This window comes from Xenopus laevis, chromosome 9_10S (assembly GCF_017654675.1).
Source record: "Xenopus laevis strain J_2021 chromosome 9_10S, Xenopus_laevis_v10.1, whole genome shotgun sequence".
Lineage (NCBI taxonomy): Eukaryota > Metazoa > Chordata > Amphibia > Anura > Pipidae > Xenopus > Xenopus laevis.
In genome coordinates, this window is record NC_054388.1 from 18,228,553 (window position 1) to 18,246,394 (window position 17,842).

Sequence of the window (17,842 nt, forward strand, 5' to 3'; positions counted from 1 at the left end):
ATCCCCCCTCTCCACATCACAGTTAAAAGACCACACAGACATCCGCGCTAAAAAAGGTAACCCCCCCCCACACTCACACAAGTTATAAAAAGCTATTGATGGTCAGGGCCCCCTTTTAAGTTAAAAAAAAACATTGGTGCCAGGGCCCCCCTTACAAGTTAAAAAAAAATGGGCCTCAAAGAATATTTTTAAAAAAAACCTTGGCGCCAGGGCCCCCCATACAAGATAAAAAAAATTGGGGCCCCAAAAAATAAAAAAAACACATTGGTGGCAGGGGCCTATAGAGTATTAAAATAATACATCGGTGGCCAGGGGATTATAAAAAAAACCTACATTGGTGTTCAGTAGAATTGAACTTCAACTTCGCCCCCTTTCGTGACATTGGTCTTCAACTGTTCGGCATTTCCGCATTCAAGTTGTTCGAGACTTCGGAAGGGCGGCACGGCTTTGGCGCTGGTAAGGGAGCCCGGCTCTTTTCTAAGCACTGCCGGGCCCCTCTTCAGGGCCGGCCCGGTACATTTGTACCCCCTGTGCCCCCCTGATGGCGGCCCTGGTACCTCAGGACTGGTTATACTAAGGGTTGGTACCACAAGACTGGTCATACAGGGAGTCGGTACCACAGAGAAGTACAAAATGTTGGCTGCAGTCGGACTGTTTATACTGAGGCGTTGGTACCACAGAAGCGGCTGGACAGTCAGCTGGTGGGGCCAGAGAACTGGTTTTATTGGGAGATCACTGGTAACACATTGGGGTGTCGGTACCACAAACACATTGAGACTTGGGGTGCTGGCGACACGTTTTCACCACATATTTACAGCCAGTGTAGAAGAAGGAGCCAATGAGCAGATACATTTCCTGTACCTGTACCTACTTCTCTTGCAATGGGCGGAGCTGAATATCCTTGTGTAACGCAACATATTCCTCGACTGCAGATAAGATAGGGCGGAACAGCCAACACTTGTATAGACCTGTTATACCGAGGTGACCAATAGAAGCAGTTTCTCTCCTAATGGCTGAGGTGGGCGTGACGGGGGCGCTCCAAGACAGCCTTAATTGGTCGCGGTGCTGTAGTGGGCGGATCTCTCAGCTGAGGGGCGTGAGTCGGGTGTGCGCCAGCCCAGGCGCGTTCTGGCTCAGTCAGTAGCTGTGAGGCGCTGTGAGGTGCGGATCATGGCTTTGGTGTTTGTAAGGGGGGCCCGGCTCTTTCGAAAAGTTCAGCACTGCCGGGCCCCCCTTCAGGCCCGGGCCCGGTACACTTGTACCCCCTGTGCCCCCCCTGATGGCGGCCCTGCATGTATCTAAGGGAGCTAGTTTTTCCCGATGCAGCTCAGGTAGTATAATGGGCAGTTGCATCCAGTAAGAGCCAGGGCAGTGTGGCTTTCAGTACTGCTGCACATGGTCTGCCTCTTGTTTCCATTGTATTTATGTAAATGAGAAGAGGCAGGGCATTCTGACTTCAAAATGTCATCTTGCAGAGGATGGAAGCTGGTTTAGCGCAGAAAGGTTTTCATCCTAACCCCAATACTTGATGCTATGTACACGAATATTGGTATTCAATACTTGGTTAGCTTGGTGAATTCATTGATTTGCTGCTTGTGTGTTTCTATAGTTGCAGAGCCCCATAGTGAAAGTGAAGTAGGGGGATGCCTTATATATGACATATCTACCATACCTCCCAGATGCAGATAACCTAATGAACGACCTTGAATTCAGCCCACATGCCTTTCTATGATGTCCCCACTTTGAGAGAATTGCATTGTCCTGCTCTTATATCTAAAAGAAGGTACCAAGGCCCAGTTAAAGGAAAACTATACCCCTCAAACAATGTATTTTTTTTATTGCATAAAACTGCTCTTGTAAAACCCTTCTTCATGTAAATAAACCATTTTCATAATAATATACTTTTTTAGTAGTATGTGCCATTGGGTAATCATAAATAGAAAACTGCCATTTCAAAAATTAAGGGCCGCCTCCTGGGATCATATGATTCACGGTGCACATAAACATACCAAACAAGCTATACTTGTTAGGTCACAATTAACAGAGTTCTGTCTTTTGCTTCCACACTTCTTGTTAGAGTTGTAGTATTTCTGATCATGTGATCTCTAAGGCAGCACAAAGACCATCACGAAATGGTGGTTCAAGGCAAGAGATGTAAAAGGACAATATTTACTTAAATATATGTACCAGTTTGGTAAGATTCTGTAATTTGCCACTTAATTTGATATAAACTGTCTGTTGCTCAATTATTAATTTTGGGGGTATAGTTTTCCTTTAAGCAGTGTTGGCAGCAGCCAGTGCACTGTAGGGTTATTGGGGTCCCCCCACACAATTCATCTGGGGCATATAAAGCAGAGGAGGTGTCAGCCCACGGAACTTGATGGTTTGGTGCCAACTTTCTGCTTGGAAAGGTCACTACCTGTCAAATAGAACGTCAAGCTCTGGGGCACAATTAGCCCAAGAAGTGAGGTTGCTACCAGCTTTGGGCAATGCAGAATGCAGATTCAAGTACGAGAGTAGTTCTGTCGTTTCTGCTTGAAAGTACAAGACGTCAATTTTCCTGCACTTAACTCCCCCTTATATATGTGCCACTATAGGGGAACTAAATGATAGGGGAGCTGCAGCACTTTCCACAGGTTGGTAATACAGAGAGCTGAACTAGCTTGATGTAAGAACAGAAGCCTGGACTGTTGTACATTCCCTCAGCTCCTCAAGATGCCACTGCCCCTCCCAGGTTGGGCAAGTAACTGACTGGTGGACACTAATGATGTGCAACAGCTACTTCTGTATATCACAGTGCCCACGTCCCTTCCAGGGTAAACAAAACTGTCAGTCACACTGTGCATACTGATCAGGGTGATTATTGAGATTTATATTCTCGTGGAGACTGTGGGGCAGAGCAACGGTGAAATGGATCTGCATGGGCAGCACTCTGGATGGGAGACTGGTGCTTCAAGGAAGATGGTGTAGGAGGGTAAAGGTTTTGCTAACCTTTATGTTCTTTGGTTTCATTATTCCAATGTGAACGTATTCTTTTGGCAGTTCACTGACTGGCCAGTAGATGTCACTATAGAAAAGGGTAAAGGTTTTTCATGCCCCAGTGAAAGTGTTGGCCAGCTAGGCTGGGTCCTTTTCCCATAGGGGAGGGGGAGTAGTTCCCCAGAGGTTATAAAAAGGGATGTTGCCATTTGTTCTGGCTCTGTCCAGTGCACACATTGGAAGTAGGTGTGCTATTCGGGCCTGAGGTGAAGGTAGGCCTCAGTATAGAAGTAAGTGAGTGTCAGGTCAGAAACTATAATAAGTCACTATAGGAGTGACAGATCACTTCAGGAAAGTTAGTGAGCAGCTAAGGCTTCAACGCGGAGTGCAGTGAAGGGTTAGTACCCTGCGGTGACATTGACGCCAGGTTAGGGACACAAGTGTTTAGACTCAGGGAAAAAACCACTGGCGCCCAAAGTTTAATTGATCAAGAGTGACTACTGTGTGTGCTTATACCAGTGTGGTAATCCCTTCCTCCATACCATAAGCGAGGGCCCCACCTGAGGATAAAGAGTCTAATTATATTGTGCCTATCGGGAGTTGCTGGGAGTTGGACCCCTTGCCCGGGTACCAAAACCAGTGGATAGTAACCCAAGGGAAGGTTTAGGAAGACCCTGACCCATCCACCTGTTACAGTGGATTGGTCACATGGGCAGTAAATTCAGCAGGAAGAATGGCAAGTTCTAACACCCAGGATCTCCTTGTAACATGTGCAGCTAGGGTTGCCACCTTTCCTGGAAAAAAATACCGGCCTTACTATATATTTTTATACTATATATATCTTTTTCCGATTAATAACATTGGGATCAACCATCATTTTTACCAGCCAGGCCGGTAAAATACCGGCCAGGTGGCAACCCTAGGTTCAGCTCAGTAGTTTCCTGTGGATACAGTGCCCACCCACATTGTATCTAGCCAAAATATGCGAATAAAATGAATCCAGCACACGAAATCTGCTCAAGGGTTATTACCCGTGTTTAATGCCAAGCCAAACAGGTTACAACGTTTCGGGGGCGTACCCAAAATCTAGCTAAAATATGCCCCTGTTTCAGAAGAGCCACAACAGCAAGTTGATCACTGCACTTAGCAAGCTCCACCTACCCACTGGAACTGCCGTCACTGCACCGAGCAAGCTCCACCTACCCACTGGAACTGCCATTAATTCACTGAACAAGGTCCTTGCCTACCCACTGGAACTGCCGTCACTACACTGAGCAAGCTCCACCTACCCACTGGAACTGCAGCGCCTTGCCTACCCACTGGAACTGCCATCAATTCACTGAACAAGCTCCTTGCCTGCCCACTGGAACTGCAGTCACTGCACTGAGCAAGCTCCTTGCCTACCCACTGGAACTGCCGTCACTGCACCGAGCAAGCTCCATGCCTACCCACTGGAACTGCCATCAATTCACTGAACAAGCTCCTTGCCTACCCACTGGAACTGCAGTCACTGCACTGAGCAAGCTCCTTGCCTACCCACTGGAACTGCCGTCACTGCACCGAGCAAGCTCCATGCCTACCCACTGGAACTGCCATCAATTCACTGAACAAGCTCCTTGCCTACCCACTGGAACTGCCGTCACTGCACCGAGCAAGCTCCATGCCTACCCACTGGAACTGCCATCAATTCACTGAACAAGCTCCTTGCCCACCCACTAGAACTGTCCTTACTGTGCTGTACATGCAATTCTCCTATATTTACTAGTGGACTTAATACAAGAAGAGCCTGTCTTCCATTGTACAGTGGACTGTAGCAGCATCAATATAGTGAGCAGGATGAATCCCAGTGTATTTGCTCCTGTTGATACCATGACATTCTATTCCTGAGGAGGAACTCTGAGCAGCCTCTTTTCTACCAGAAGTGGCCTACCCACATGATACTCTAAGCAGCCTGGATATAGGCCTTACTAGGGTGAGGTAGGTGTCACTCACTCTTGACTCTATGACTGTGCCATAAAATTGCCCTACCTGATTTTGTGATCAAGAGGGAAGAGGCGGCGTTATGCCTATAAAGGTGTTTGTCACATTTGTAATTACTAGATTCCTAGAAATAATTATCAGTGTACCTATAGGTGCCATGATCTACTGCAAAAAGAAAACTCACTGCATTTTGGGGAGGGGGGTCATGGTGACCCACCCTAAACCCAGTTTTGTTTCAACACCTACAGATTAAAATGCCCTGCTTTTAATGAAGAGATTTTCTAGAAATGCTGGCTGTGCTTTTTGGTTTGGCCTAGAAACCCCCCATGTTGCATATCTGGTGTATAAGGCAAGGCTGATATGTTGGCTTTTATACATGAATGCTGGTTCCTTCTGCTCCTCTTCCCCCCCTCCTCCCGGGGATCACATTTCTCTGAGCTCTGAGAGTCCCAGATATATGGGGCAAGTGACATAGTGACTGTGCCAATCACAAATTGAATTCACAAGCTCTAAACTTTGTGCCAAGGTGGAATCCTCTGACCATGGACTATGTCTGGTAAACATTAGAGGGATTATATAAATTACATATCCAGGGCAGGTGCAAGTTGTGAGAATCCAATGCATTGTCTCTCCTCAGGGCAACCAGTTAATACTATTCCCTTGATTACTAGACACAGTTCTACTAGAAACAGGCAGTTATGCCCCCCTACTGTACTAGGTCCAGGATGGCACTAGTTATTTATAAGAGGCTATCCACTCCAAATTTAATACAAATAATAGGTATCTAAAAGTAATTTTGTTTTACAGGGCAACAGTTGGGTTCGAAGACACTGGGTTTCCTTCCAGCCAGTCCAGTCAAACAGAGGAGGAAGGCTTTACAGGACCAACAGGACTCAAGACCATAAAGCCAAGAAATTGGTTGTACTAACACTGAGGACTGAACCGTCCCTCTACTTTGACCCCTCTACTGCCTTGTAAGGACACGGTGGAAGAGCAGATCCAGAGAACACAACTAACAGTCTCTCCCAGTCCTAGTGGGGGCAGGAAAACACAGGACACACCAGGGATGGATATAGAATGCACAGAGAGGTAACTTTATCACAGTACGCAAATAGGGTGATAAACTATTAAAGCTTTTTTTCTCCACTGTCCTACTAGTAGCAGAAGCAGTAGAAATACAGGAGGGAAATATAAATTTTGGCAAGTATACATTTCTTCCTGTCCCTGCCCCAGTGAAGTTTACAATCTGAGGTCCCTGTCACATTTCCATCAGTCCCTGCCCCCGTGGAGTTTACAGTCTAATTCCCTGTCACATTCCCACTAGTCCTTGTACAGTGGAGCTTGCAATCTATAGTCTGTATAATATTCTCATGAGTCCTTATCCCAAAAAGCTTATAATTGAAGGCCCCTATCCCATTCCCATTAGTCTATGCCTAGTGGATCTTACAATCCAAGGTCCCTATCACATTCCCACTAGTCCCTGCCCAGTGGAGCTTACAATCTATAAGTTCCCTATCACATTCCTACTTATCTCTGCCCATTGGCACTTACAATTGAAGGACCCTATCAAATTTCCATAAGCCTCTGCCCCAGTGATGTAGTAATTTTAGGTCCCTATCATATTTGCATCTCTCCCTGCACCATTGATTTTATAATCTAAGGTACCTATTCCATTCCCATCAGTCCATGCCTAGTGGAGCTTTCATTGTAAGGTCCCTATCACATAACCCATCTACCCTGCCCCAGTGAGCTTACAATCTATGCCCCCTATTACTTTACCATCAATCCCTGCCCCTGAGAGTTTACAATCTTAGGTCCCTATCACATTCCCACTTGTCCCTGTCCCAGTGAAGCTTATAATCAAAAGCCCCTATCACAGCCTTACTGTGAAGCCTTACTATTCCACACATATTCTAAACAGACTGTGAAAGTCACATATGGTTTCTCTCCCATTCTGCCCAAATCCCTGGAAATAATCAGTCATTGTTTGTGTGCAAGGGGGCGCTTTGAAGAAGTCCATCTCTGCACAGAAAAGTCCACTGGCCTGAACCTTGTGGTGAAAGTTCTCAGCAGTAAAGATCGGGTAAGGATGATGAGGAAAAAAAGTGGCAAAGTAAAACCATATATAGTCAACATTAAGTACAAATAAACCACCTGAAAAGGTAATATTCCAATATATTGATAACATTAGAATATATAAATACACACCTTATGTTTAAATCATTAAAAAATCAGACATCTCATTATGAGCAGGATTTGTAGCTAATAATGTGTCCAATTCTCGTCACTATAGTTCCCTATAAATCTGCATTTTTACCCTCACATATACTGTATGTTTTGAGAAACCATACAATTTATCACTCTTTTAGACCTATGTTCCCTATATCTCACTTTTAGGCTTCTCTTAGTCTGACTCATATACTGCGACCCATGGTCATATGCCAGTAAGTAGCTCAGACCCCCCCCATGTACATGTGATCCTTACTTTCATCTCCAACACTTCCCCTGTTGTTTTGGAGGAGAAAGAAGTATTTTTATGGTGAGTAAATGCATCTCTTTTTCCCCCCACATCTAAAGAAGCTCACAAGAAGGTCTTGTGTATCCTTGTGTATTGGAATTTCTTAAATGATACCCTAATGCAGGAGTGCCCATACTTGCGAGGTCAACTTTTAGTGAACTTGTCCCATTATGATCTACATCCATAAAAGCATTGTTAGCATTCTGTTCCATGGAAAATACATAAATACTGATTTATTTGAAAATGTATATTGCTTTATTTAACAAACAATATTTCTTAGGTAACCTTAAAGGGGAAAGAAAGGCAAAATGTATTACCTATTTCCCTCTGAAGTTCTCTTAAAGTTGTACTTAATCGCTATATTTTTAGCTTACCTATGCAAATTCAAAATCAAAAAATCAGGTTTCATGTTCATGCTTTTAAACGCGGCTGCCATCTTGCTAAAGGAGTAGACGATCCTTTTCCCTCTACATACGTATTGCACATGCGTGGAAAAAAAACTTCCCCAGGAGCGTGAAAGGCTGCGCCTCTAAAGCATGCGCAATATGATATAATTGGGCCCAATGCACCTCAAGGCTGCCTCGGGCAGTAGTGAGGAAGCTCCTGGAAAATCAGTGACGTCACCGTAGTCCAACGCTACATTCTGAGCAGAGCTCTATTCCTACTACTAAACACAAGGGAGACAGCATTAACTACATTCTGTAAGTTATGAGTCTACTAGACTTTTAACATAGAACTTTATTGATGTTTTGGTTTTCGTTGTCCTTTAAAGGAGATGGATAGCTACGGAGGCATTTTATTGCCAATAGATTAGCTGCAATAGTGCAAGCTAGAATACTATATTTATATTTAACTAGAAGCTCTCTGTTTGTTTAGGATAGCAGCTGCAGTATTAGCTTGGTGTGACATCACTTCCTGCCTGAGTCTCTCCCTGCTCACTTATAGCTCTGGGCTAGGACTCTATCATTATAATAATTACTGCTGACAAATGTGTATAATAAATTATACAAAATATGCAAAATATCAAAATGCCATGGACTATTTATACATATATACAGCTGTGTTAATATAGCAGTGTACAGTTTGGAGAACACATTAACAAAATGGTGCTAGCCTATAATATAAAAATTATATTGTTTAAAGAACAAGCTAACCCACACTAATATAGAATATAAATATATATGTATGTAATATAAATAGCACACATCTATATTCGAATGTGTTCCATTAAGAACAACTGACATTGGGAAATGGAAAAACAATGGAATGTGGTGAGGGTGTAGGTGTAGACTACATCAATCTACAGAAAGACTAATCTTCCATTCCCTATTGAGACCCACCGGAGTGATAGTGCCCAAGGTGTAGATCCAATAAGCCTCCCTCTTTAAAAGGTGCTTCTCCATATCTCCTCTTCTAACTCCCGGGGTTATTAGATCAATTATCTGAAATGTAATGCAAGATTTACCCCCATGCACTTCTAATAAATGTTTCGCCTCTTCTGAGCAAGTTTCCCCTTTGGATACACCTCGTAGGTGCTCAGAAATCCTTTTCCTTACTGGTCTGATGGTTTTGCCAACGTACTGTGCACCACATATACATGAGACTAGATAAACTACATTCTTAGTGCCACAGTTTGCATAAAAGTTCATCTTATAAGTGCGTGGGCCAGGATTCATAAAACGACACGGCACCGTGGCCTCCCACATCTATAACACCCTTTCACATCCAGCCAGGTGGATTTTCTAGTATTATTGGCATCTGAGAAGAGACTGGGAGACAATTGTGTACCCAGACTCTTCCCCTTCCTGAAAGTGAACCCCGGTTTGATGGGTCAGATACCCAGGGGTCTTCGTATCAAGAAATTCCCAGAGTTTACAGATGTATCACGCCAATCTCACCTTAAGACTCTAGCCCCCCTTATTTGGCTACCCATTAGGGCAGCCCCACACCGCCACTGCGCTGTCGGCTTAACCCCCTTATGCCGGCCACGCCACCCCACCAAGTAACTGAAAGGCTTTTTCCAGCCCAACCTACAAATTAAGAGTAAATATATCCATGCCCACATCTGACAGATGTACTCCATCCCTCCTGTAATAACTCGGCATAGCACTGTCCAACTCCTTATGTCTTACCACAACCCCACCAGACCTTCTGATGAAGGTGCTAAGCAACTTGTTCAGCTTCATCCTGCTCCTTTCCATTGCGGAATGATCCCGTGCCCACCGCCATATTAGGCGAGGTACCATCTCCGATCATACCACCACCACTCCCATGAACAATGAACGAATCTTATCAATATCAAACTTAACCAACCTTACCATATCTTTTTGACTCATAATTCCCATATCATTACCCCCTGCATGTAATACCAGAACATGGGGGTGCTCCTCTGTCGTTACTGTTTCCATCAGTCTATCGAATAAGCCAGGCCATTGAAGACCCAAAAAACCAAACCATTTTACCTCAACCCGGCGTTCCGAGAAGCCCAGCTGCTTACCACTTTTCCGAACTGCAGCTATCCTTTCTGCCTGGCTCACAAAGGAATGTCCCACGAACCACACACGCTGACAATCACCAAAAATAACAATCACCACAACTAACTGTGGATTAACTCTATCTCCATTCTTTGACAACAACCAACCCCGTAAGTAAACATTATTTTAACAATGTTGGGCGTACATAACTCCGAAATCTCCGTGATTCCCAATCCTCTTTACCACCTCCTCACCTTGGCCAAGACATGCCACCTCTGTACCAGCCCCAATTCGAAAAGAATGTCATCCATACTCCAGTGGGGCCACACCCAACTCCTCCAAATCTGGTCAGCGGCGTGCCATCTTCATGAATTAAGAAGGGGCCGTCCCGTCCTGGCCGAGTGACCAAAAATTGTTGAACATTACCGTAAGGGCAAATTGTTCCCCCTTCTAAGGCATATAGCACCACTTGCTGCCCCTTGCCTAATTGATCTGTCTTAGACCTGCGGAGCCAAAGTCCCACATACTCTTGACACAATTCCACATCCCACTTCTGAAGACCCCCGGGTGCCCGTTTGCTGCGGTTTACCAACTCCCCAATCCGAAAAGCGCCAAAGAATGCCAATCTGGGCTACAGATCGACCTTGCTCAGCCATCCAGCATACCCACCACAGCATTAGTTCCTGCCTACCCCGTGGTGAGTGTGTACCTGAAGCCCATTGTACCAACCGCTCCCATTCACTCCAGACCTTACCATACGCTGCCTATGTGGACTCGACCACTGATGATCTCACCAACCCTCCAATCCTTTCATCCCGAGTTGCCACAGGCACGTCGGGAAATGGTGTCCTTCCTCTTGCGCCAGCGGAGCCAATTGTCGAAACGGTCCCACTGGAATCGAGACAAAGTGTCAGCAATCTCATTTTGAACCCCAGGAATGTGCACTGCCCTAAAACCCACATTAAGTTGTAAGCAGCATAAAACCAGAACTTTCAAAAGTCGCACCACCTCAGCCGAGGAAGCCAACTGCCTGTTGATCACCTGGACCACCCCCAAATTGTCCGATACAAATATCACTCTCCTGTTGCTCAAGCTATCCCACCAAATGAAAAGAGCAATAACAATGGGAAACAGCTCCAAAAAACAAAGATTCTTCGTCAGACCTAACCCGGCCCACTCCCCCCGCCATTCCTCTGCGCACCTCTCCCCTCCAAATATGCCCCAAAACCGTGAATCCCCGCTGCATCCGTGAACAATTGCAACTTCGTACTAGTTACTTCCCGATCGTGAAATATCAATTTGCCATTGAATACGTACAAAAAACGCCGCCAGATTCCAAAATCGCATCTGACCTCTTTTGTCAAACGGACATGGTGATGAGGTGCCACTGCCCCAGACAACAATCTGCCCAGCCTGCGACAGAACACCCTGCACATCACAATCACCCGGCAAGCGAAATTTAGCTTGCCCAGCCACTGACTTAAGATTCCCATTAATTGCCCCCCCAGCCCTAGGCTGAAACGGTATCCTGAACCCCCGGAGGAAACCCTCCTTCAAAGTCTCCGCATCACCCCGTCTAACGTACCTGTCTAACCACGGCCGCATCGCGTCGAGGTTCACCGGGGTCTTCCCCTTAGTGAACCTCGGCCAGCTTGGCCCCTCCCTTTCCCTTCTTGAAATATCTGGCTTAGGGGTGGGCTCCTCCGCAACCTGAACACTCATGTTTATACTTGAGCGTTGGCCCACTTACACTGCCCTTCATTAAACTGCCAGCAATAGCCTGGTTTGTTAATTGCCGGGGAGGCTCCTTGCAAAGCCCCACCGGCACCTCTCTGAAAGGGGTGAGCCTTCTGTGCTGTCATCAGACGTAACCATAGCGCATATCCAATTGATCCCATCTCATCCCTGGTTTGGCCACCAGCCTCTGATGAAAATTGCTGGTCATAATGCCACCAAGCCAAGCCACCGTAAACCCTGTACGCCTCCCAAATACCATCTACATAGCAAAAAAGAGGGGAACAATGCTTCGGCCGTTTCTCGCCAGTGATGCTGGCTAAGATGCAGAATGCCCTAAGCCAGTTGCCTAATGTCTTGGGGATCTTCCTATAACGCTTGCTCCTCTCCTCATCCTCTTTTTTCCCATCTTTCTTTTCCTCGTCCTTGAACTACACAGATTCCTCTAAAGGAAGGAGGGGAAATATTTCTACAAATTCCCCCTTCCAAATCTTCTCTTTCACCTCTTTCCTAACATGTGAGCCTAGGGGGCCTGCAAAGGACACATAAGCCCCCCTCTGGGCAGCCTCCAGAATGATTCCCAGTACCGGCTGCTCATTGACTCCTGTAACCCCCTGCTCGCTTTGACCAGCCACACCAACTCCCTCTGTCGCCACCACTTCTGCTGTCCTAGCGGAGTGCCTATTTCCCTCGGGTGCCGCAGACTCATTCCTGCTAGGCTCTCCAGCCACCCTGTCCTCACTTCTGACCCACACCTCCCGGGGCTCCCTTGCCTCCCATCTCCCTAAAAAGTATTTCAGCACTTGCAGGAAACCTTGAGCATCGAGTGTCCCTGATGCCATGCTGTTGGACTCACCGCCTGGCCCACCTGACTCTCTGGCCACCGATCCCCTGCAGTCACCGTCCTCCCTACGTCCAGTGCTCCTAGGGGTGGACCTCAGCTCAGATTACAGCAGGGAGGGGAGGAGGGAGAGGGGAAAAGGGAGAGGAGCAAACTGAGCATGCTCAAGCCCAAGCCCTGGAGATTTAAGATGCCTCCTGAATGGAACCAACTGTGCTTGTGCCACTGTGATAGGAAAATCAGTTCTACTGGAGAATCCATGCGCTTTATAAAGGATAATAATGATGTTTCTTTCCCCCAGGCCTCTCTCTGCAACCTCTCAGTTGGTCTGGTTCCCTTATTCAGCTATAGAACCATCTCCGGCAGGCTCTGGGCAAGAATAAAAGTAACCGGCACAATCAGGCTGTTGAGTTCTCTGCTTTCCTCCCTGTCTCATGGGGTTGTTCACCTTTAAATGAACTTTTGGTATGACGTAGAGAGTGATATTCTGAGACAATTTGCAATTGGTTTTCATTTTTTATTATTTTTTATTATTTGTGGATTTTCAGTTATTTAGCTTTTTATTCAGCAGCTCTCCAGTTTGCAGTTTCAGCCATCTGGTCCAAATCTCCCTGGCAACCATGCATTGAATTGAATAAGAAACTGGAATATGAATATATTCCTGTCTACCACCATGTCTCTTAAAGGGCAAGTAAATCCAGGACTAAACATAAACTGCATGGATTAATATCAGGGCAGGGGGGGCTGCTGTACTGACTATCAGGCCCGAACTGGCAATCTGTGGGTTCTGGCAAATGCCAGAGGGGCTGCTATAAGATGCCATAGAAAATCAGTATTTAGTGGGCTGGTGGGGGCTGTTTGGGCCTCTGTGTACCTGAAATGCCAGGGCCTATTTTGACTCTCAGTCCAGGCCTGCTGACTATATATCATTTGTATGTGATTGATTAAACAAACCTCTGACATCAGTGCAGATCAGTTCGACTGGGTCCAGACCTCGCTTATCCCCTTCTTATATTTATTCATCCTTAGCATCTCCTTTCACCAATTTCTCCCACCCTTGCCTCTTGATTCCACCTTCACTTTTCAGTGACCCTTTTCCCTTGCACTAGAGGTCTCCCTCCTCTGTAATGTTCCCTGGCAATACTATAGAACTATAAAAAATGCAAGAACACCAATGAAATGTGTATTAACATATTTATTTATAAATTGGATGTTATATTTATGCATTTTAGATTAATTCATACTAATTTAAGTTGGGAAGGACTCACATCCATTATGTTCAAGTTTTAGTGTAAAAAGGGATCTTCCTATTTAGTAGTTGATCCAGAGGAAGGCAAAAACCCCATCTGAAGCCAGAGCCAATTTGCCTCAGAGGGAGAAAAATTCCTTCCTGACTCCCAACGGGCAATCGGACGAGTCCCTGGATCAACTTGTACTATGAGTTTATGTGAGTATCAGTACTAAGAGTTTATATCAGGGTTTAGAGTAGGGGATGTGACTGGTTGTTGAGTGGAAGGCTCGAAAGGATAGAATTTAGAAAGGAAAGAATTTGAACAGAAGAACAGAGAAATTGGTGTTAGGAGATTGCATGGGGGAGGCAAAAGAAAAAAGTGGAGAAGAGAAGCCTCTGTGTAGGGGGCATCAGTTTAGTGTGTGCTGTGTGGTGGTGACTAAATGTCTTGGTATTGGTGGAATGGAAGAACCAATGGAGGTGCAGGAAGAAGGGCAAGGGAGAAACTCTTGATGATATGTAAATAAAAGAAGATATTTGTGGAGGTCTGTTAGCACAAGGACAGAGCTTGTGGGTAGAGGTAAAATATGGGATAAGGGCTGGTGGTGGAGCTAAAGTTAAATGAAAAGTCCTTGGGTAGATTGGTAATTGGATACTAATGAAAATTAAGGTCTTAATAGTGGAGCTATGGTGTTTGAAAATGTGAATGCTGCTAGTGGAGCTGTAGAGGTGGATATGAATGTTGGAGCTATGGTTCTGTGAATTGTAGATGCTTAAGGCAAGATATTGGAGTTGTAGTAGTCTGCAAAAAAAGGAAGATGGATGGAACTATGGCACCTCAAAGTGAGGTGGAGATGTGTGTGGGTGGAGTGAGTTAAAATGAAGCAAAGACACCACTGGTGGAGATGTGGTAGTCTGAAAAGAATACAATCATAGAGCTACAGAAGGAGATAAAGTTCCTGCTGGTGTAGTTGCAGGAATCTTGAAGTTACCACTTGCTGAACTGCATCAGCTTGAAAGGAGATGTTGCTGGTGGAGCTGCAGACGCCACTGGATCTGTATGAGAAAAAAATATCAGTCAGTAATAGATCATCATTAATTCTCATTCAGAGGCATGGCATTCATGCACAAGTCTTATTCATTAGGGGTTCCATCATGTTAGGGAGTTTTTCTCCCAGGCTGATGCTCCTTTTAGAAATAAATGCACTGGCTATGGGAATAGGAAATAATGCCTGAGCCTTCTCAATCGCATTCTACCCTGTTGTGTTATTGTGTGGCTGCTGCAGTGAGGCTAATGTCCATCAGCACAGAAAACCTTGATTTTGGGGAGGATTGTGACCAAGAAATGTAAACTTGAGCATCTTCTAGCTGAAACCCACCTCTTGTGCACAGTGAGGATTCGGGTCCTACCAATGTAGACACCCACCAGGCAGCAGGGGATCAAGTTGCTATTTGTCTACCAGCTGAGAACCATTGTACTGAATGGAGATGGGACCTTACCCTGTGGATGTTTCTTTTTCCTCGGCTGTGATTCAGGAAACTCATTCTGGGCTGTTGATGTTATTGGCCACAATATCAATAACAGGAGAAGCCCTCCAGGGCCATTTGCAGAGCTGCTTCTTGTTCTGCCGATGTCTGTGTGCAGAAGTCACAAGCACGCCGCAGCTTTGAGAGAGCAACTCCTTTCAGTCCTGTATAGGGAAAAATCATATTTGTGATTCATGAATACTAATTAGAGCTTGTATATGATTCATAAACAAAAAAAATAAAGACTGAAGAACAAATGCACATTGTCTTACAACGCCATTGTCACCATTATACTAAAATATAATATTAAAGTATAAGTAAACCTTTAAAATAAGTGAATTTGAAATTGATGAGAGTGCTATTCTAAGCACTTTTGCAATTTACATTCATTATTTGTTTTGTTTTTATTCCAAGATATTAAGGGATAAATGTATGAATGATTTTTTTTACAACAGCGCCACCTGCTGGTCATTTTCCCACCAGTCTGACAACAAAGTAGTCAAGGAAGTTGTCAGGAGAAAGAAAGAGGCTGCTCTGATGTTCTTCTGCTTAGGAAAGATGTGAGAAAGGTTTCTAATTGTATTCCTAAGCAGAAGAACATCAGAGCAGCCTCTTTCTTTCTCCTGACAACTTCCTTGACTACTTTGTGGTCAGACTGGTTGGAAACTGACCAGCAGGTGGCGCTGTTGTAACAAAATTCATTCATATTAACAGTACATGTATCCCTTAATATCTTGGAATAAAAACTAAATAAATAATGAATGTAAATTATAAAAGTGCTTAGAATAGCACTCTCATCAATTTCATATTCACTTATTTTAAAGGTTTACTTATCCTTTAAGTACCCCTTAAAACATGTTTATTATTCCCAGTGCCATTATAATAAAAGCAACTCTTGCAGCTGTTGAGTTACACTGTGTGATGGTGCAGTCGTATCAAATATAATGGATTCCCTCACCTTTCTTGGCCGGCAGGTTCTGCAGAGTCCGGAGATGTTCTTCAATCTCAGCCCTGATGATCTTCTTAGGTGGTAGTTGGGTGACAAATGGGTGCTGCAGGAGTTCTTCAGCACTCGCTCTCTCCAAAGGGTCCTTTTTCAGACAGGACTCCAAGAAGGACACAAAATGCTGTGACCTGGAAAAAACAGAGATTTTAAATCTATCCCCCCTCTCTCTCTCTCTCTCTCTCTATCCCTCTATCTATCTTTCTATCTGTCACTCTATCTATCTATTGTCTCCTATAGCTTTCAAACCCTCTATTTATATTTAGGAGGTATTTAAACAAAATACACACCCCCTGAGCTGAGACTGAAATCTCCCCATTATCATAAATTTGTACAGACAAGGGGCATGGTGAGGGCAGACTGTGGAAGCGGCTAAGTGGTTATAGGAGTTGCCAAATGTCCCAAGTGTTAATAAGAAAATGTGGGGAGTTGCATGTCTGCAAGCACAGGTACAATGTACAGTGACACGAGCTGGGACAGACTCACCAGGTGTTTGATTGAAGCTTTGGTGGTTGGGCTTCAATTATCAGGTCCTCAACTGGATATTGCCCTGTGTATGCTGAAAGTGAAAAACATATATATCAGGTCCATCAAACATGTCTAGAAGTTATTTATTTAATCTATAGAAAAAGTTCTTGTTTGCTGGAAATAGCAAATCACCCCAAATTCCTCCCATTCTGATATAGAACCTCTGCTGCTCAATGTATAAAATAAAGTAGCGCCACAATTGTTGTGATTCACTTACGTGGTTTTCCTTCAGCCATTTCGATGGCGGTTATCCCCAGCGACCAGATGTCACACTGCAAAAGACACACCAAAGAGCATTAGAAGGAGAGAATTGGGTTAGTGGGTGTTTAATAAAATCTAAGTAAAAAGGCTGCACTTATACAATTCTCTTTTAGAAAATTATACATATATTATCATCTGTGCAAAAGTACACACCATTCTCCTTAGCTCAATTATGGCCAAAACAGAACAGAATACAACTTAAAATAGCCAAATGCACCGCCTAGTAAATGAACACACCATGGTATATGTAAAAGTAAAAAAATGCTTTATTATATATAAAAGTGTATACAGCAATACATCTCCATTACAAACAATAGCAGTTACCGTACATAACACCAGCGTCACAATGCAAATGAGCAAATATATTAAAACAAACACATTGTGCAAAAAGTTAAGAAACCCAATGTTTCCGAAAAACTCCTTTCTGTCAATGAGAAAATGACTGCTTCTATGTCCCATTAACACTGATAAGTAAATGCTCCGTGTTGTTACAAGTATTATAAGTACAACATACTTTGGTGTCGTACGCCAGGCGCTGGCCCTTCTGCCTTATGGCCTCGGGTGCCATCCAGTGTGGAGTCCCTTCCGCTTCGTGGCACAATCCAGTTTGCGGGTCCAGGTCCCAGCTGTGTCCGAAGTCGACTGAAATGACAGATAGAATCCATTCATGGAAAATAACCACAAGATAGAAACCTGAATTATGAAACCCCCTGACTCCATATTCACAGAAGCTCCCCACCATCCATTACTCTTATAACTGTAAGTT

At 44.5% G+C, this 17,842-nt stretch overlaps 1 protein-coding gene across 1 annotated transcript; it reads right to left on the minus strand.

Annotated features, from left to right (window-relative positions):
* Nucleotides 1–14,634: 14,634 nt before the first annotated feature.
* On the minus strand, nucleotides 14,635–17,282 carry LOC121398823 (serine/threonine-protein kinase 3-like). The gene is made up of 5 exons (XM_041578168.1): nucleotides 17,033–17,282; nucleotides 16,774–16,846; nucleotides 16,243–16,418; nucleotides 15,258–15,448; nucleotides 14,635–14,813 (listed from the first exon to the last, which is right to left on the minus strand). The coding sequence occupies exons 1-4, from the start codon at nucleotides 17,049–17,051 to the stop codon at nucleotides 15,333–15,335; spliced, it is 384 nt and encodes a 127-aa protein (XP_041434102.1). The 5' UTR covers nucleotides 17,052–17,282; the 3' UTR covers nucleotides 14,635–14,813; nucleotides 15,258–15,332.
* Between the last annotated feature and the right edge of the window lie 560 nt (nucleotides 17,283–17,842).

Bases quoted from the DNA above. Each gene is read 5' to 3' on its own strand.
- LOC121398823 (XM_041578168.1), bottom strand. The intron at 16,419-16,773 runs GTGAGTCTGTCC...TGTTTTTTCCAG, and splicing joins AAGCTTCAATCAAACACCTG to GTCACAGCATTTTGTGTCCT. The intron at 15,449-16,242 runs GTGAGGGAATCC...TTCCCTATACAG, and splicing joins GAACCTGCCGGCCAAGAAAG to GACTGAAAGGAGTTGCTCTC.